The sequence below is a fragment of the Pholcus phalangioides genome, unplaced genomic scaffold (genome assembly GCF_987345545.1).
Source record: "Pholcus phalangioides strain wild (caught in Gottingen) unplaced genomic scaffold, Ppha-v1.0 ptg000041l_1, whole genome shotgun sequence".
Taxonomy (NCBI): Eukaryota; Metazoa; Arthropoda; class Arachnida; order Araneae; family Pholcidae; genus Pholcus; species Pholcus phalangioides.
This window is the reverse complement of record NW_028301627.1, coordinates 7,754,271-7,776,143: the sequence shown is the minus strand read 5'-3', so window position 1 is coordinate 7,776,143 and position 21,873 is coordinate 7,754,271. Positions and strand designations below refer to the sequence as shown.

Here is a 21,873-nt window from a genome sequence, read left to right as displayed (position 1 = left end):
CTGACAACTTTGAATGAAAACCCCATTAGCATAAATACAAACTCAAATAATACCAATTAAATTAAGAAAAAATTTATGCATGCCCTATATTTACTGTATATGTATGTAGTCCAATAAATTTTTAAAATTCCTCAGGAAATATCAACCAAAACTATATGCCATATTATATTTAATTACATGCACATGAGCTTATTTCGTCCAGAACAATGCCAATATATATATATATAATGTACTTTGGGCATATATATACACACAACCACTATATAAGCTAATTTCAAGACCTTGCTTATATAAGATACACATTGATTATAAAATATACTTCTTGAATCACCTATGGGTTATGTTATAAGCAAACTCGACTGTACATGTTTCATATCGGGTCAGAGATAATTATATTAGAACAATAAGTTCACCTCACAATGCTCGATTTTCATTATCGTTATCAAATTCCCAGACAAAGCATGTTTGCTACAGTGAGAAATTATCACTATATTCTTATTCGCTTACTAATTCAGTATTTGATATGAATTGATATCAGCCTTTTGAATGAATTTTGTGATCTTTATTAAAATTCCCCATTCCTGGCATGCCAGGAATGGACAAAAATCCAGCATTACAAAAGCAGGTACCCCCCCCCCCCAAATTTTAAGGCATGTCGGCCAACGTAGGAAAATATAGAAATTAAAAGAAAAATTCACAGACACTGAATGATTCAAATATAAAGGATCCCATTTAAGAAGTTTTAACTTATGATACCCACCCCTTAATATGTCATTAAAAGTAGGTGAAGATTCGTTTTAAACAGCCATAAAATTTCACCATCATTTGAGAGGGTTCCCCTCCCCTCAAATTGGTTTTTACACCAGAATATGCTGTCAAAAACTGCATCGTCCTGATGACAACCTGCATGCACTGTATAACCCATGTGTGTGCGTGCGAACCTGTATTTCAGTATCAAACATTTTCTGAACACTTGCACTGGCAAGTCAAACTGAATCCACTGTGACAGAAAATCATTTACAAATATGTATGGTATTTTTTTAAACAAGAATAATCATTCAATACCCAAATTTAATCTGATCTCTGATAAAATACAAACAAATCTATTTAGCAAATAAAAGTACATTTTCATACAAAAATTTCAGGTCAAATGGCTTTCTTAGGAACGAGAATTTATTTAAAAAAGCAGGCATTTTATAGCATTGTCAATAAAACTCATTTACATGCCTCTAAAATGGCAGACGGAAATTTTTTTCCCATTTGCTGCACAAAGGAGGATTATGGGAAAAATATCATACAAAAAGTTGTTGACCCAGAAAGACATGTGTGGGACTTCTCAGAAGTTTTTAGGCCATTTTTTTCTACTTGAATGAAATTATGAGCTGTCATAAAAAGTGTGTAATACAAACTTGAAATAAATACTATTCCAAACAAAATTGATTTCAATACAGTCACAACAAAACTGTTTTTAAGACAATAATCTGCAAAATACACATTTTTATAAACTTACAAATATTTTTCTCATTTCTGCCAGAAAGGACAAAATCAAAAGAAATACTAACTTGGATATCACCGAAAGCAGTTTTCTTCTTAGCAGCACTCCGCTTACGCTTTGATTTGCTTGAGGAACTGCTTCCATCAAGACTTTGTGGATCTTCATTAGCATCACCAATGAAACCTGTGCAGTTCTCACTTTCACAATAACATTTCTGTGCTTCCCTCCTAAACACAAATGAAGTGCACACAATTTTTTTTTAGAAAATTATAGCATACAATATTTTTCAGAGAAACACAAAAACTGGGAATTGTAAACCTTTCAACAAATACAGTAGTACGGTGCTTATTGGTCTACTGATAATGTTACCACTTTTGCAAAGTATGGACCAAGCTTCTAATCATAACATGTGGGAAAAACTGTTTATAGCTACCCAAATTTTATATTATGTTATCAAAAAAAAGTTTTTTTTCATAGAGTTTGAAGCTAAGGTTGGACCAGATTTATTTTTCCCATTATAACTTATAGTTATCGCCTATAAAGAACATATACAGGGTTCATTACTAGCATTGATTGTACATTAAATTATTACATTTTTCATATACATGCATTAATGCTTTTCAAATACACCTGATACAAGATTTCCCTTCTTTGTAATATCACTGTCTGGAAACGATATTTTAGAATGTCTCCAACATCCTTGAATCCATTATGGGATGAGTGGGACATCACTCATCAAAGGAAATGACTTCACTGTCATTTCCTTTGTGACATTAGTCAAAGATGTAGTTGATTTTGCTGCATAACAATTCTTTGCAGCTAGCTTACACTCTGTATTTGCATTAGCACTATAGTATTGAAAACTTCAGTAACCTCTCTCTCTCTATAGGGTTGTTTACAAAACTTCTAATTTCATATGCTTGCATGGCTCTGAATAGCTTGTCTGTCCATGTTGTTCAAAATGAATGTTTTGCTGTTAAGCCAACACCATGCTTTATATGGGTAATGTTTGATTGCTTCAATCCCTTCTAAAGGTTAGGTTTTTATTCACCAATTCTAGATTGAAAACTTTTTCTTATATATATATATATATATTACCCAGTTTTCAAATAAAAAATCCCCAAGTGGAAATCATAGTGTACATGTGTAGTATTCCATGCTTATCTGGCGTTGCTCACTGAAGTCAACTTATGAAATAATTCCAATTGAACTTTCCTGATATAGAACTTTTTACGCACGGCTTTCTATGATGTGCAGTCATAATAAGTTTTTGGAAAAACTTTGTATGCAGTGACGATTATATCGCAGCAATATGCTCTTCCACATGGACTTACAAAATCCTTATTTCTCCTCAGCAGTTTTTATGGCTTTTTGTATTTCATTGCGAGATTTTACAGATTACCAATATTTACAATGTTATTGGACAGAAAATTTATGTTCTTGATTTACATTTTTGGGGAAAATTGTTTTTTGCTTTCGATTAGACAACGATCGCAATGATTTTTTAGGTCTGTTGTCAGAAATTTCCAGGTTTCACAACAAAAAATATGATATTTCCTTGACTTTTTTTAGTAAACTCCCTCCCTCGACAATTTCAGGTTTTCCCTGACCATTACGAACCTTGTATACAGGAAGTGTACCTCCTGCTTTCTAATTGTCAAACATTTCTCTACTTCATGTGCAATGTCATCAGGCCCTAGTAGCCGCGATGATTCATGTACCTGCGCAATTCCTAAGACTACCTACAGGCAAATGAAAGGTAAAAAGTCTCCTTCTCTAAGTTTTTTCCAGTTGACAAAATTCACAACTTCTTGGCCAAAAAAAAAAATTTTCAAAGGATCAATCATATTCATGTATATTAAGAATTATTGTAATCCACATTAAGTTAACAGTTCTACCCAAACTCATTGCAATGGCTGAATAACAAAAATACATGTAAATGTAAGACATAAAGACCATAGTTTGGAAGAATAAAACAGTGTTTTAGAACATTGTTAGGTTGCTGAAAAAAGTCAGTGGATTGCAGTGGTACAATCAGACATTTTGCGACCGGGTTCGTTAAAAAAAAACTGCCCTATTTTAATCATCTTACTTGCATTTGTTTGATGCACTAATTAATTTGGTTATCAAAAACCCTGATTAGATTGAATGGTATTCACTGTTTATATAATAAATAGCACAGACCAATCCAAAGTAAGATGAAAAAAATTACCCATATCTTTGTAATGCATAGTCAAAAGTTACTTCCTCTCCACATTTTATAGCCTTCTTGGCAAAAAAACCAATCCTGAGATCTCCGTTAACTGTCCACTATTAGGGAGATAATGTAAAATAAATGACAATACACTTGCATAAAATAAATGCAATAAAATACTAGAGACCAACAGAAAATACTGGTAGTTATGTCTTAATCTGATTAAATCTATCTAAACTTATCTGTTAAATGATTACCTTTTGCGTAACACAGTTTGGATCACAACTGTGATTTATGAATCTTGAAAGATTTCCTTTGTAAGTTGCATCAATGATTTCATGACTTTTAAGGGCCATGAAATAGTAGTGACTGCATTTCTCTTTTGCATACTGTTTCACTCTCTGCTTGAAGCTCTGTTGATTGAGAACTTCGCCCAGATATTCTATGACGAAAGTTCCCCTGGTAAAAGGAACGAAAATCATAATTCACTGAAATTTCAAAGACAAATATACAAGAAATGTAATTTAAACAATACATATGTGCATACAATATGTCTCTTTTTTTTAAATCAAAAATAGATTTTTTTTTAAATTTTAATTCCGAATTGAGCACAGGAGCAATGATGTCACTTGCAACAGATTGACATCTACAATCTTGGTCCTAAACGAGTAAAAGTATACAGCAAGGTTTGTGCTGTTCTGGACTGCCACAGAGATGGGCTGGAAGAGATCTCGACAACAAGGTAAGTCAAGCGGCAGAGTTCTGGCATTAATTCATTTAGTGGGGTTTATGAATCAAACATTTTTCAAAATTTCTGACATATGACCATACTACAGCACTAATATACATGATCAACACACATTGCTGCAATACATTAATACAAATTACTTCATGGTAAATTTCATTCCATTTAAGTGCATTATTTTATTCCAGTGTAAGTGCATTTCATGCCTTCTGGGGTTATTGGAAATAAGTAAAATAATAAAAAAAAGAAAAAGAGCATACAAGTGGAAAGCAAAGAATTTGCAATAGTAATCAACATTTCAATACAATTATTAAGATGCCAGTCTGTGTCACACTATGTTGTTCGAAGAGAGCAAAAGCTTATGGAAATGAATGCAATGTGTATATTACAAATGTGCTATAATGTAAGAGGGTTGTACTATAACGAAAGATATACATATAGGTAGAAAAATATTTTATTGTGCGCGTTGGTAATGCAGACTTTGACTATGATCACTCAGCTTTTTCCTCTCGCTCACTATGGTGAGACTGGCTGAGTCATAAGTTTACAATGACAGGTGGCAGAGGTATTCAAAGATATAATTTGGGAATAATTTTACTCCTCTCCAAAATTGAAGGTTTTTTCCAATCAGTGAGAAATAACATTATCAAAAAAATTACTTGAAAATTAAAAGAGCATTTTCACTCCTCAATGGAATTCGGAGGATTAAAAATTTAATTTTAAGGTGTTGAATCACGCATCTAGACGTGTATTGGCACATGGTAATTCAAAATCCCACCAATTTTGGAATTTACTCTGCTATACATTTTTTCAGATGTGAACCCAGTGGATATCCCAAGCAATTGTTTCAGTTTATGGGTATTGAATTGACAAAATGTAACGACGTGGTGCTGTGAATTCCCTTGAGGTTGTGCCAATATTTCTGAATCCAAGCAATAATCATCAGCAATCATGCCATACACATTCATCAAAAGCCAAGAAATCCTAAACCATATAATTTGAGTTAAAATATTACTACTGGAACGTAATTTCTGTGACATATTTCTTTGACAATGAGAAAGTGAAGATTTAATAATATAATAATTCCAATAGCTGGTAGTAGATTTCTTTGACACTGGAGTCATGTAGAATAACAATACTTGAACTAGTGATAATTTGTAGATGTCTAGTCCATTCCAAAGAATATTTGGAATAGTAGCCACCCTCTCATATTTTTTGCTTAGTACTAAGTGAACAAGCACACTGTTCTGAATGGGTCTAATTTTGGAACATACAATAATCTGTGTTCTTCCACCAAGTTTTAATTTCCTTCTCTTTTAGCTCATAGAGCTATTATGGTGTCTCCCCAGCACATGTTATTAAGTTTGTTTCCTCTTGCAGCAACACCACATGACACACAAGTCAAAACAGCCTGGCTCTTTACATATGTTGTTTTATGTCCTCTCCATCATCTGTGCCCATGTCCCTGTTCTCCTCCAACTTCTCCCGTTTTAGTTTACCATTGTTAAATAATTATTGTAAATAAATTATTTTCGGGATGAATTAATCTAATATAAAATCTAATATAAAATCTGAATCAAATGTTCTGATCCTATAGTTATACACAAAGAAATCTCACTTTACTATACAACTAGTAAACTAATATTAAGCAAACATTCAAACAAAGTATTAGTGCTATTTTATACATGCGAAGTGAAAAAAAAAAATCCCACCAAAAGAATATTTCAGACAAAAGTTTAAAATTCTCTATATTATTCACTCCACTCATCTTATCTACACAAGTACACCACCTAAGTAATGCACAACAAAAGAGAAATGAAAGATAAAAAAACTTACGGAAGTACATCTTCAAGAGCTCGAAGACCCCAACCTTTTTTCCCAGTCTTGAACGGTTCTACTTTGACATACTGCCGTTTTTGAAACCTTTTATTTGAACATGCATCTCCTGTTGGACAGCGGGAACCACTGAAATTGCCAATAAAGGATTTTTTAATAAGAATATTTCACAGGTACTCATCATAAACACACATCATTAAACGGGGGAAAATAATTTAAAAACAGAATTTAAAAAAAAGTGATCTCTCAACTGTAATGTCTGTGAAATAAAGTTCAACATTAAATGGTTATTCAGTTTTATTATGAAGGTTCAGTTCCAACCAATTTAGTTATTCAATTTTACAATTTCAGCAGTGTCACGGTGTTGAAAAAAAGCAGTATGATCAAAAGATAGAGTGAACTTGTGGAATCAAAAAATACACACAAGCTCCAGTTAATAAGAACTAAGCACAATATAATGTCAACAAGTGTTATTTTTTTGGTTTAAATAACTCTGAAATGTGTTTTGAAGAATCTTTTCACATGTGTGACACATATTGTTGTTATTCATGTAAATTATAATCCACGTTTAATTTAAAAAAATGGAAAAAAAAAAATTCTTGCCATTCTATCATGAGAAGCCTGTTCAAGCACTGACCATCACACCCAACAGCGTTATCCTCGATTTCTTCTTTAGACAACGTGCAATCACATACCATTCGTCTGAATTCATTCCTGGTTCTTGATTTTTTTCTACAAACGCAATGGAAAAAAAAGTCATCAAGTGTCAAAAGTAAGACAAAATGTGAAATCTTTTTTCCTCATATATATGCACTTAAAAATTTGTATATTAGGCAAGCCTGGACGTGAAAGGACAAAAAAAAAAAAAAAAAATTCATATAATCAGTAACCACTTCACGATTCATTCAAATCCTCAAACATTATTTTATTCATCTGAGCTAGGAGACAATAAAATGTTGAGATATACTAATAACTAGAGCCCGGATTATATGCACTAAAAAAGTGGCAAAATATGCTCTAAAAATATGCAAATATGCACTGAAAAATGCAAAAATATGCACTTAAAACTACAAAAATATGCACTTAAAATACAAAATGTGCACTTAAAATACAAAATATGCACTTAAAATACAAAAATAAGCACTTAAAATACAAAAATAAGCACTTAAAATGTCAAAATGTGCACTTAAAATGCTAAAATGTGCACTTAAAATGCCAAAATATACACTGAAAATCCCAAAATATGCATTAAATACTCCAGAATATGCACTAGAAATCTTGAAAAAGTCAAAAATTCTGAAGTATGTACAAAAAAATGAGAAAAATATGCATTAAAAAAATTACCATGCAAAAAAAAGCAGATGTGTTTTTAAAATGCATCTTTTCTACTTTTAGTTTGTTGTAGTTGCTCAATAACGAAAATACCAGTAACAAAAAATTTCGACACTATTTCTAAAAAAAATTTAACACGACAATAAAACGGCTAATATTCGTAAAATACTTTATGAATATGTATTAATTCACTAAATTTCACCTGCGGGAAAAAAAAAAATAAATCGATATTATAAAAAATATTTATTTGAACAATATATTATTTATATGAACAATATTTATTTGAAAAATTATAAAAAAAAATTGAGTGAGTTAAATAAACCTTCAAAATATGCACTTATACTGAAAATTCTTTGATTTTATGCATTTATATGCATTAATGCTAAAAAAGGTCAAAATATGCAAAAGCATATGCACATATGCATTTGCATATAATCCGGGCTCTACTAATAACCATTCTACCATACTTACTTAATTTACCACTTTTAGTGGCTAATGTTAGGTATTTTTTGTAAGTACAGTGAAAATCCTACAAAATGATAGCTAGCTACTCCAGGAGCAGATTAATAGTATCATTCAAGGGCAACATGTCATAAAAGCGTGAGCGTCCTAAACCCCCCCCCCCCCCTCCTCATAAAGTTTCAAGGCATAGCTTAAATACCTCAAAAGCTGTAAATATTAATTAAATAATTATAGTGTAATCCTGGCCTAAGCAAAAAAATAATCCTGTTTTTAAATTTAGCACTTTCGTGTGCCCCATTTTTCCTTTTCTTCCCCTTCCACCTTCTCTCTTCTAGAAACCAATTTTATTTCTCTCTTTTTTCTCCGAGTATGCTGTACCTGATCATGTGTTGTCTGAATGTTGTCACTAACACTTCAGGGTTGTAGGATTTTTTGTCATTCTTGGCCTTCATTGGAATTGGATATATTAATATTCACATTTTGTTTTGAGAGTGGCCCATAATAATTCTGCCAGCTATTTTCACATTTCTGTGCATATTTTAATGAGTAGAATTAGTGGTAATTTTCTTGCATTGATATTCGAAAATAAACTAACAATGATGCTAGAGAGATATGAATCTCAAACACATTTTACCAAGAAGTCACTGGTCTAAGCACACACCACACACACATTACAGCTCTTAAACATTATGTCTGAGAAGAGTTTATTACCACTCACAAATAAAAAAGCTTCCATATCTCCCGAGTAGTAGCATTTGAATCTGTGATTAGCAGAAGCAAATGACATCAAAGATCTGGTAAAATACCAGCTGCCCATGGTAAGAAAAAAACTAGTGTCTGCGGGTGGCTTCACAATCGGTATGGAAATGTTACTCGATAAATAATCAATGGAAAAAAAAATCTGAAACTACTAATTACTTTGAATATGCCAATTCATAAAATAATTAGTTTGATTGAATAGTTATTATTTTACTGTTTCCACCAGTCACTTTCGTCACAAGCCACCATTTTTACATGCTTCATTGAAGCTTTTCATGCATAAAAGTTTCGATGAACCTTTACAATCACACTTTTGAAACATTTTTGAATGATGGCTACACAAAAATCGACGAAAAATTACAACTTCGTAAAACATTTCTTTTGGGTGTCGTCGTTTAAAGTAAACAGGAAGTTCAGTTTAGATTTTGAGAACCAAACAAGGTGATGTGTCAACGGAAGTACTTCTGATGGGACATCAGAAATACTTGTCTCACTTCATTCGGTCCTCTGCATCAAACTGTACCAGTTATTTAATTATGGCCAGGATTACACTATAAAACTTGGATGAAAGATCTTTTACAAAACTTGAAAAACAACCAATAAATATATTGGTTCTGATACGTTTATTGGTTGCATTTGTTTTGGTTTTATCAAAGAGCTTTTACAAAACGTTTATAGTGTAATCCAAGCATATGACAACAGCATTCATTGGGTAGCTGGAATATGCCATAGGCTGGGGTTACACTATCAAATTTTTAGAAATGCTCTTTTATAAAACTTGAAAAAAAAACAACCAATAAGCCTATTTGGCTACATTTGATAGAATATAACCAATACACTCATTGGTTGTATTTAAGTTTTATAAAAAAACTTTTTTAAAACTTTTATAGTGTTATACAGGCCATATATATATATATGTTGTTTTCTTATTTATCACCAGAAACACTGCAAGTAGTAATTTTCTTCGTTTTCTTTGATAAATGTCAGTCTCAAATTTCTCTGTTTACGTAGGTGTTCATCTCTCGTCCAAGGAAGCCTGCTTGGGCGTTAACAAGAATTTAATTTTTGTTTATATTATGGCTTATTTCAATGATATCATTTATTTATATTTTCATTTGATAATAAATAATAAAACAATTATAATTTTATATAGTTCAATACATCCGTCATGCGTTGCAACGACATACTAAATGTGTCTGACAATTTTGGATAAGGCTTATATCAGGAGCATCCTGAAAAATAATGTTAGGGGCTTACTTTCGGGGGAACACGGTATATTAATTTTCACAAGTCGATAGTATTCATCCTGTATATATAGTAGAGGGAGTGTCTCTTATCCAACCCGAACGGGCCGACAGAATGGATAAGCAAAAATGCTAGATATAGGGAAGTTTTTAAGAAAAAGCCTATTAAACACCAAACTATATAACTAGATAACATTTTGTAATTTAGGCCTGACTTGTGACAGTTAAATATCTGATCACCCATTAGGCTCTCAGTATCAATAAATTCCTGAAATCTTTTCCTTGAATGCTTACGTTTCTTCAAAATTTGACGATATTCACAACAAACACTTAACTGACTAATACCATAGTGTTTCCTCCTTATTGGTCGAACCAACCGACACTTTCTGTGAAACCTGGGTCCCCCTTCCTTCCCATCCAACACCAAAGTTGTCAGTTACTTTCCAAATATTGTCTCTCCCTTGACCAGACTCTTGATAGCCTCAAGTTTTTATTCCACCAATACAATAACTTTTTCTTTTCATTGCCGTACTTGCGTCAATTTCAACCTTTAAACAACACAACAACATTTGTCAATTAACATACACAGACACATATGCATGTAACTGACGATAAGCGATCCACATACAATGATCAACTGCACTGAGTAGCGAGTTGTGACAGTGAGTGATTTAGTGAAGGTGGGGTGAATGACAGACCCATGGGTCATAGTGTAGATGGGCATGCCACTGTACAGTCGGGTTAACTAATTAGCTGCAGTAGAGTTGGGAGCAAAAAAAAAAGACTATGCTCACAACTTAAGAGTTCATTGGGCATTTTTTTTTGGCGGCAGGACGTCGGATAAGTGAAAGCCGGATAAACGAGACTCTAATGTATATTTTCCATACAAACACACAGACCTATATTCTTTTTCTTTACTACCAGTTTTTTTTACAACCTCCGTTAGAGATAATAGGAGGACCAGAAAATAATGTCGTTTATTTACATTAAATTCAAACAAGTTTTAAAAATACGTTTTTATTTTTAATCAATGATGTAATAACTCTCTTTATTAACAACTTTTTGCCATCTAGTGTGCAAATTTTCAATGCAGGATGGATAAAAATCAGTTGGTTTTTGAGCAAAATATCTGGAGATGGCATTTTGGACATCAAATTTTTGCCACTTAGAAAATGTTGTAGCGATCGGAATAAATGGAAATCTGATGGTGCAATATCGGGCGAGTATGGTGGGTGAGGCAATATTACCCTCATTCATTAATTTTTTACAGGGTTCGTCTTACGCAGTGCGGTCTTGCATTATCGTGTTGCAGAATGCCTTTTCTGTTGACAATTGCTGGGCACTTTTCAATTAAGGATTGATTTACTCGATCCAACTGTTTACAGTAAAGGTCTGCATTCACAGTTTCAGAACTTCAAAATGAACGACCCCCGCGAATACTCCACCAAACACACGAAAGGGGTGTATGTGGCGATTCATTCAGCGAGAGCCACTGACTTTTGCGTTTTGGATGATCATAGAGGACCCATTTTTCATCTCCAGTGATCAAGCAATCAAAAATTCTTCTGTATTGTGCCCCTGAAGCAATAAGTTGCATGTGGTGGACCGGTTAGCTTTGTTCTTTATGGGCAGATTATGTGGGACCCAAATACCTGCTCCACTTACTTTACCAATCTGCTGCAAATGTTCTTGGATGGTCAACTAAGGTTGGTTAAGAGTAACAGTTCCTTGATTGTCTGACACTGATTTGCTTCCACTTCCACCCTACCACCTTTGGCATTTACAAATGTCTAATGCACTTGGGTAAACACCGCAAATGTTTTTGGTAGCAACTCTTGCGTTATTACCCTTGTGAAACTCAAAAGCATACAATGCCGGATATGTACCTCTTCTGGTATTTGGCTGGCCAATTCACCATAAATTGCAAAAAAAAAAATTACGAGAAAAGAAGTCACTCTAATCTTAAAATGTTTTTGGCATGACTTTGAAGTACACAATGAGCTGATAAATGGCAAATGAATATAGACACGAGCAGGAAAGACATTATTTTCCAGTCCCAATAATATTTGTGTTTAGAAATTTCCCTGGCCTCAATTTTTTACCCTAACTTTCCAGGTTATAGGAACCCTGTTTCATACATTATTTTAAAAAAGATCTGTGAATCATGAAAAAAAAAAAAGACAGCGAAAAATTGAGCAAAATAATTTAAAGAAAAGAAATATTTTGCCAAGGACATTTCATCTGTATCAAACTTTGAATTATCGAAAACATAATGGAAAAAAATCAAATTAAACAGGTAATTTCAATAATAAATTGAATACAAAACTCAAGAGGAATTCCCGAAATTTGAACTTTGGAAAAGATCCAAATTAACCAAGTGATCTCCTGTAATAGAAAAATTATGTTAAGAGTGGCCAGAAGAATACTTGAACTAGATAAATACCTTTCAAATGTAAAAATGTTTTTCTCAATCTGTTCATAATTAGGAAGCTTTAATTCTTCTGGAACCGTTTGCAGAACTGCTGCTGGAGCAGCAACTGGTTCATTCGTGGGTTGAAGAACAATGGATTCTGTGTCGCTAGGCACGGGTTTAGGTTCAGAAATCGGTGCGGCAACCGGCGATGCAGTAATACTGGCACTGCAGTCAATGTGTTCAAGCTCACACGTTCGCCACCATCTGGACTTCACTTTCTCTGGTTTCGGGGCATTACGTTCTTCTTCCTTTTCCTCAAATGACTTGCAATTGAGCAGCTGGCTTTTGTTGTTGGCATCTATAGATATATTAGAAACACTTAGGCTTAAATCCTCCTGAGAGTTGTCTTCTTTCTGTTTCAACGAGTCATTATTTTCATCCGCACAACCAGGAACAGATGTCTTCTCAGCACCAACATTTTCAGAAGAAGTGGGTGAATCATTCAAGGCTACTGATTCATCATCACCGCCACTGAAACCATCACAATCTTTATCAGTTGAATTTGTGTTACTCGCGAGTTTTGCGCTCTGTGCATTTTCACTTTGTCCAGATTTTGAACCCCGCCGGAACTTTGAGCTTTGCGATGATTTTCGTGTCCGGGAGCTCTTATCCTTCTTTGGGTCTGTTTTTTTAACATCCTGTACCGACAGACTACCAGAGTCTGACTTCTTGGATGTTTCTTTGTTGGTATTTTCTGAACTAGGCTTCTTTTGCTTGGGTTTGGAAACCTTGGTATTTACAGTCTGTTTCTCACGAATACGACTACTTCTGCGGACACTTGTTTCTGATTTCTTCTGCGGCAACCCATCAGATTTCAACAATGAACTAGATATGGTCTCCTCAGCATCTGACAAACATTTGTCCGATAGACTGCAATTTTCGTTGTCTGTCAACACATGTTTTGATTCTTGCAGCTGTGCGTTCTGCACGTCCTCCTCATTTACGGTGGCAGTGTTCTTTGGCTCGTCAAGCACTTCAGAAACCTGCTCAGAAGGTTTGTCTTCCAGAAAAGCCTGCTCTTGAGTGGTTGGTAGGTCTTGCATCGAACTGTCAGTCATTTGTGAAATCGGCGACATAGATGACTCTTCTATACACTGCTCTATCATGCCTATTCCAACCGCGAAAGACGACACCGAATCCATGGAATTTTCACCAGACTCAGGAACGATCACAGTGTTTTCCACCTCTGCCTCATCTACAATAACGAGTTCACTGTCCACAGTCTCCATCACACAATCTAAAATAGAAATTTGGAAGTCTTTATTCTGATCAATAATTTCTTCTTCCATGATGTACAGATTGAACTTCTATCTCACACAATCATACATATATGATCCTCCTTCTCATAAAATCTTTACATAATGGACCTAAAAAAATAAAATAAATCAAAATTACACAATCATGCATATACACATTTTCTATAGCACTAACGAAAATCACAAGATTATAGGTCAATAGAAAATATGAACGGATATAAAAACCAGGGTCGGCAAACTAGGCCCAGGACCCACCCATCATTAATTTATCACCTTGATTTAAATCATGATCAAATCACAATTTGATATTCATTTTTTAAAATAAAACATAGATTTAAATCACAAAATTTAAATTTTGTTTTTCCTTCACACAACTTCACATAACTTCACATAACTTCAATGATATTGAATTAAAATTAACCCAGTATGGTTTGCATGTTACAAATGCAGTAAAGTTTGTGATTAAAAGTATAGATCTTTAAGGGTAAATATAGACTTGAACTCAATCCCTAGATACAGCGCAGAAAGAAAGCTGCTCTGTTTCAAAATTTTGTGCATGGAAAAAAATGTAGAAAAATATAGGGAGCGGAACTTAGCTAAACTGCACCAAGTATTTTCAATGTATTACAATGTGACACTAGTTTTTCATGATTAAATTTTTTTTTTTTTTCTATAAAGCCTGGAATTCCATGCCCTAATTGCTAGATATTATATAGACATATTGTTGAGCTTTCGACTTTTTGTATTAAAATTTCGAGTTTGCTCGTTTTTTTTAAATCAAAACTGAATAAATCTGTGAAAGAATGAAAACATGTAAACTATTAATACAATGCCACAACAGGCAAAATGGCCAATGAGGTGGATGAGAAAAAAAGTACCCATAACAAATATGGATGTCAAATTTCTAAAATACTGCAACCCCCAATTAAAAAACTAGAAACAATATATATACATGATAAGATATACACGATGCCCATAAAAAATAATTATGGGTGTCTTATTCTAAGTATGAGTGGCTTCTCAATTTAATTCAATGTGTTTATTGTATTTCTTTTTAAACGTGTCAGTTGTGTTAGAATTCACTACCCCAGAGATAAGCAATTCCCAACATCATGCAAGTTAGAAACACAATCATAATAAATGGTATCCATCAATTGCGTAAGAAACAATCTTGTCAATAGAATTTATTTTTAGTTCATAGTTTCCCAAACATTTTTGTTCCACCGTCCCCTTTTTTTAGAATTTTTTATATTTTTTTTCCCTCATCGCCCCAACTACAGTTAACCCATAGGAACCTGTGTTATACTCGCAGCTTATATTGTTCTCCCCTGGACTATTCCATCGCCCACCTGGTGGGGGAGTGATATTGCCCACTTTGGGAAACACTGATTTAGTTGATGCTGAATGGTCCTTCGGTTGTACATTCAGTGAACTGAGATACCTGCATAATATATATGTGATACTGAGTTGCCACCAGGCATTCACTTTAGTGGGGGAGAGAATAAAAACAATTTTCTCTACAAGAAAAATGCTAAACTATGAAGTTGATTTGGGCTCAATGATCATTCATGTTACATAAACAGATTTTCGGTGTTCATATTTCTTGATTGTAGTTTAATCATTAATGCTAAATTAAATTTGAGAGATTAAGTGATATGAAAATATATGCATCTTCAATGATTGACAAGATTTGTTTTAATTGATAAGCAATCACTTTAATTAAAATATAAAAAAAAAATCTGATTCTAATCACAAAAAATCTGTTTTAAATAAAAAAGAATCCCTTTTTTTAAAATGGTGATTTTTTTCATACCCTACACCAGTGTTTCTCAACCGCTGGGCGCTGACATCAGTCAAACCCTGTCTGTGAGTGGTTCACTGTTTAATTTTTTTTTTACATTAGTCGCGCATATGACTAGGCCTCCCACCAGCACCTCCTTGAGATAGGAGGCCTCCGCATGCTACTTGTGACATCAGTAAGCAGTCCATTTCCCCCTCAGAATATTCAGGAGGGGGGAAAATTCCCTGCTCGTGCCAGTATCATCATTGCGTGGAAAAGAAATGATCGGGCTCAGAATTAGCGATTTATATGCTCCAGATCCAATCACTATGTTGTATTTGTGAGCCATTCAGGAAGATTCTACGCAAAAAAAAAAAAAAAAGAAACTAAACAGGATGCTATGTTTCAAAATGTGACAAACTTGCTAGGTAGTCTGAATGACATTTATGGCAACCTGTGCAAAGCCCTATCTCTAGGAGGTGCTGCTTCCACTCATAAAAACGAAATCAACCGGGGCCGTGGACTTCCGAAGGTTGAGAACCACTTCCCTACACCACAGTGTGTGTTAATATATTCCATCTTTAAGTTTCTCCGGTCTCCTTAGTATTGTTATATCGTAGTTTCACTGTATGTTATACCAGGTTGACGCAATTTCTCTGAATAGGAAAATCAATTGTCATCATAATGTATAAAAAGTACAGAAAAGCTTAAAAACGTTTTTTATAAGAAATCAAGATTTCACATTATACTATATTTATATATTTGAAACTAAAAATATAGCTCAATCTCGTTAATATTAACTTGATATAAAATTTTAATTAGTATGATATTGCAACAATATTAAACATTCATAAATGCAATCAGCTCTTAAAAAATTTGGCTGTGCTTAGTTTTTCCCCGATTTATTGAACCCTGTTTCATGTTTAATCTAATTACATCAGACGTAACATCAAAGTATGATTTTTTTTTCACAATCAAATAGTTTGTAGGAATAGAAAATAGAACTGAGCACTGACTTAAATATGTAAAGATGATCAAGCATTGACTATTAGTGATGCATCATTCAAAATGGAACTAAGCACTGACTATAAAGCCTATCAGTAATAATGCATCAACTTACCGCCTCTGAGAGTCACTGATATAATCTGGAGCAAAGCGACCATAAGCACACACCACACTCACCTTCTACTGCAAATAAAAAAATATATAAATGAGCGAAATAAAATTAATAAAACACTTAAAATACACCCAGGTTTGACACATTTCAGGTGTCAGGTCGCCATAAACACAAAATTAACATTTTCAACTTATTTTAACACAGAACTTCACAAATCAAATTAAAAAATCTGGAGGACGCAACGAAATTTTTTAAGAGCCAAGCATTTTTCTTCTTTCGGGAAAAATGTTCCAAAATAATAGTTCTTTTCACTTTTCCGCCAAACAGTGACCCACTTTTCCATGTTCATAGATACACTAATATTAAAGATGTAAAGTTCTCAAAAAGTACTCAAGGTAATAATCTTGATTAATTTTCCATAAGTGTGGTCAGTGTCAACGTGGATACTTTCTTTCGTGCCAAGTAATTGCAGCTTTCTTGGCAGTCAAAGACCAATTCAAGATAGCAAACAAAGACCATATTCAATTACACAAAATTAATTGATCAATGCAACAATCAGTAGAAATATGGTGGCAAATGTGCCAAAACTAAGGAAAAGTATAAACAAAAAAGGTGAATGAAATAAGTGGTTCATTAATACGGTTGATATAAAGGCAGGCACCAGTGACTAGGCGGGACAACCAGACCCCTCCCCCACAAAAAATATAAACATATTTTGAGTGACAATAATTCTTTCGAGGGACCCCAAGAAAAATTCTGCTCCGCATGGGCCCTGAGAAGTCTTAGTATAGCCTTAGTATAAACTACTGGGACTGTTTGAGGTAGATTTTAAATGAGTGACTAATTTAATATATAGTATTACACTGAAACTCATACAATGATGCTCAAGGGACAGGAGTGAGAAAAAAGACTGAAATAACACACACACACACACACATATATATATATACACAGTGTGATTATAATTGAAGTTCCGTACTCGGAATAGTTTTGCTCAAAAAGTGCTTGTCCAAATACAGCCAAATTTTTAAGATATCTTAACGAGACCCCTGGAGACAGATTTATGAAATAAAATAGTTTAATTTTTGACCATCAGAAGAAAAAGTGGCAATTTTTACTGCACTTCCCTTTTACCCCATGGTGTATTACATAGCCTACACCAAGTTTCAATTGAATGCGTCCTCCAGAATGGGCACTACTAGGTCGGAATAGTGTCAGTATACTGAAAATACTCACTTCTCTTGCGTGTGTTCTGGTAGACATATTCCATTGAAACTTTTTATACATGCTATATGAAATATTGGGGGAATGGAAAATGCAATAAAAAGTGCCACTTTTACACCTGGTGGTCAAAAATAGAACTCTTTTTTAAATTTCATAAGTGGTCTCATTTAGATATCCTAAAAATTTGGTTGTACTTGAATAAGCAGTTCTTGAGAAAAAACTAATCCGAATACCGCAACTTTATATATATAATGGAATCACCCCGTATATATACGACGAGGCACATGGCAGGACAAAAGAACGATATTCCATAGGCGGTGGTTATTGTTATGAAAGGTACCGTTATGTAGGATTTTAACATTGCTCCCGATAACTCTATTCAAATTTTCAGAAAGTAAAATTGCAAAGAGCAGTTATTTTCCGCTTTTGTTTGTAAGTATGGTAAATGCTTCTTAGAATACGATCAGTAGGCCTATAGCTTAGCCTCCCTGTGGTGTGTGTAAGGTGGAAGAACACCCTCAATTAAAAAGCAGGAAGTGTTTGTGGTAGATTTTTCAGGAGGGGACACATACGATCGTAAAGGCTTAGGGTTACTGGCAAACAAAGCCCAAAATATAAATTGATGAGAAACATGTTTTATGCGAGTTACATGTAATAAACAATTGGAAAAATCACCTTTGTCATTATTGAACAAGGGGTCGTGATGAGATGACTGGTTTAATATAGACTACAGTGAAACTCTTATACAACAATGATCAAGGCACAGGAAGAAAACATCGTTATAGATGGTGCATATTAACACCATGGAGAAACATGGCGGGACTGGAGGATATAATTTTATAGGCTGTTATTGTTATAAAGGATATCGTTACACTGGATTTTAATGCCATCATGCCTTCCCCCTCTGCTCCATTTGAATTTCAAGAAATAGTGGAATTACAAAAAGTAATCTCTTCCCGCTTTCGTTTATAAGCCACATTAATTAGCTTATTGGAAAATGCTTCTTAGATATGACCAGTAGGCCTATAGCTTGGCGCCCTGTGGTGTATGGAAGGTCAAAGAACACCCTCAATTAGAAACTACAGGGACTGTTTGAGGTAGACTTTTTCACGAGTACACATGATCGCAAGGGCTTACTGCCAAACATATCCCAGTGCATAATAAGTTCATGAAACAACGTAAATGCCCTACGTAATTTAAATGCAATGAACACTTGTAAAATTGAATCAACCATTCTTTACAAGGCATGATAGTGATACTTAACAAGACTAAAAAAAAATAACGATCATGTCCGTGTTTTACATTTCCCCAACACTCTAAAATTAAAACACTACACATTATTTAACATGTTTGAAATCACGCAACCAAACATGAACATGATTCAACCGCGTTCAATAACCACATAATCCTCCGGACGTGTAATAAAATAAAGATGTCGGATTCGGAATATCATTATGCATGCACAAACTGCATAAACCCAACAGTGTAGATATTTATACATATATATAAAATTATCATAACGGACACATTAAACATTAATACCGAACACATGTGCAACACTTCAACATTGATCCAACATGAACATAATTAAGGTCCACAACCTCTCTATTGACTGACTAACCTCATAGCACTAGATACATAGCAATAACAAACGGTGTGATGATGATAACAAACAGGGGCGGGAGGAGAAGGGCAGCTCGCAATCTGTGGCCTCGGCGACATCGTGATTATCACCAGCGCCTTTTACGAATTCCAACGCCATCTTTAGGTGGTCACGATTATGCACGAACCCAATGTTGTATAATGGGCCACAAAGACTAATAAAAAATTGCTATTTTCCTTAGGGGGTTTTTATTTTTCCTTTTTTTTCCCCCTAGCGGTTTTTAACAGGAACGGTCCGAACTTGAACCTTGGCGACTTTACAGCAGCCATGTAGATAGATACGCGAGACAAAAATAAGAAGAGACAATTTGATTGGCTGATAATATGACGTCATATGCACTCGATAGTCCACCATGCGAAAAAGACAGTTGTTTAAACGCTAAAAATTGGTTAAAATGATCACATAATGTTTTTAAACTTTTTAAAAATATACTTTTCATGAAAATATCGTGTTGGTCTATTTTTTTCCTAACCATCAAGTATTGGTGAAGCATTGGTGGTTATCATAGTGAACTCCGTATCTCAGTTTTAAAGAAAATTATAAAACATTTATGCGAAATATGTAATTTATAAATGATTATTTGAATTTCACGGCCATTAATTTTTTTGTTTATCTATGATTCATTATATAAAATCATGAAATGATGATTCTAGAAAGCTAAGTTGCCAAAGTTGTAGGATTGTGTTTACCGGTCATTCAAACTTACAAGCCAATTAAAGTATATCTTGGACTCGTAATTTTTCTTTTGTTTGTAATAGAAATTTCGTGATTCGTTCAAATTCTTCAACTACGAAAAATATTTTACTTTTAGCAGAAAAAGATAAATTAAAATGGATTTTTTTTGTAATTTAATTAATTTGATATTATTTTGCTTTTCAACTTCTGAACAAATTTCATTCTCATAGATTTTCAGTTTAGGGTATTCGGTGACCATATGACCCACACCCGTGACAGTCCTGATCCATAGGTGGAGATAGACTTGGAAGTCTGCGGGGTGGGGGGGGGGGCACGATGATGATGATGTCAATTCATCTATACATATATGTATTAGATCAGTCGACTTAACCTTTGATGCTGGGGGGCCGTCCCTGCGCTTCCTCATATCTCCGCCCATGTTCTGGCCAAAGCGTATTAAAGACTTCTTAATACGCTTTGGTCCAGGGCCGGATTAACCATTAACCGACTGGCGGTTCGAGGTGTTGGCACAAAACCACTTCAAAAATGCTTGGTCTCCAGGATTAAAATAGCTTTGAAAACGTTCTGACTATTTTTCCTTCCCCCCCCCCCAACCCCCCGTACGCACAGCAGGACAGCGAGGACTCTTTGTGAGATTTGATTCTTTGTACTGCCCCGATCGTCACAGAGATGTCTACAATTCTCGCGGAACAACATACCCTCATTGTATTAGATGGTTTGCCGGTCCTTTACATTCGAATACAATAGAATTAAGAATGTCTAAATAAGCTCAGAACGAGTCTGTTTTGAAATCTAGGTGAATATTTGTAAAGGAAAAAAGAAAAGAGAAGAGAAGAGATGCTCTAAATAACCTGGATTTACACATAAATTTGAATTATATACATACAATGCTATAAGCCGCAAAGGATAATTGACTTTCCGAGTTGACCACACAGATGTGGCGACAGCGATTCTCGCTCAGTACCGTGGGGAGCCCAATGGCTTTGGGAGTGTTTGTACGAAGAAATGAGAGAGGCGTGTGCTGAACCATCATTGTCATGTTTCAACAAAGACGTTGAGGGGGGAAGGAAAATCGGTTTTTTACGTTCAGAACCTTTTAGAAACGGATTTTCTCAACCGTGTTACAAATACAAATACAACGCCACAACAGGCAAATTGCCCAACGAGGTGGCTGACTTAAGAACATCATGGATCCCCCGAGCCATTTTTTGGAGGCCCTACCTACTACTGCTACACCCCCCCCCCGCGGAACCCCCCAACGAATCGGTACATGCGGGAATGTGCGTGTACGTGTAGTGAAACCTGACGTGAAGTTTTTTTTGTTTCTCTGTAATGCTTGTTATGTGTAGTGCTGCCATCTGCCACCAGTTTTTCTAACTATGAGTGAAGTGTTATGATTGAATGATTTATCGTTGTAGGACTGTTGCTCTCTGTGGCGAGACTTTTTAACGGGGAGATCGGCTCGCATTTGCACCTTGAAGTTGGGAACCACAGAAAAAGTGTTTTCACGTGCAGAACCTTTTTGACGCGACATTTTTACACGTATTTCTACGTGCAGATCCATCGGTCGGTTAATCAAAATAAGCTCGTGCTCAGG

General features: G+C 34.5%; 1 protein-coding gene across 1 annotated transcript in view; it reads right to left on the bottom strand.

Annotated features, from left to right (window-relative positions):
• LOC149065214 (histone-lysine N-methyltransferase SETD2-like) overlaps positions 1–19,795 on the bottom strand; it is an 83,598-nt gene extending 63,803 nt beyond the window's left edge. Inside the window, exons 1-8 of the mRNA XM_089254544.1 lie at positions 19,539–19,795; positions 16,697–16,764; positions 12,511–13,907; positions 6,874–7,002; positions 6,271–6,399; positions 3,947–4,148; positions 3,708–3,805; positions 1,563–1,722 (exon numbers count right to left, since the gene is read on the bottom strand). Of these exons, the coding sequence (XP_089110670.1) occupies positions 1,563–1,722; positions 3,708–3,805; positions 3,947–4,148; positions 6,271–6,399; positions 6,874–7,002; positions 12,511–13,829 (2,037 nt within the window). The 5' untranslated portion in view covers positions 13,830–13,907; positions 16,697–16,764; positions 19,539–19,795. The remainder of the gene's footprint in view (positions 1–1,562; positions 1,723–3,707; positions 3,806–3,946; positions 4,149–6,270; positions 6,400–6,873; positions 7,003–12,510; positions 13,908–16,696; positions 16,765–19,538) is intronic.
• Between the last annotated feature and the right edge of the window lie 2,078 nt (positions 19,796–21,873).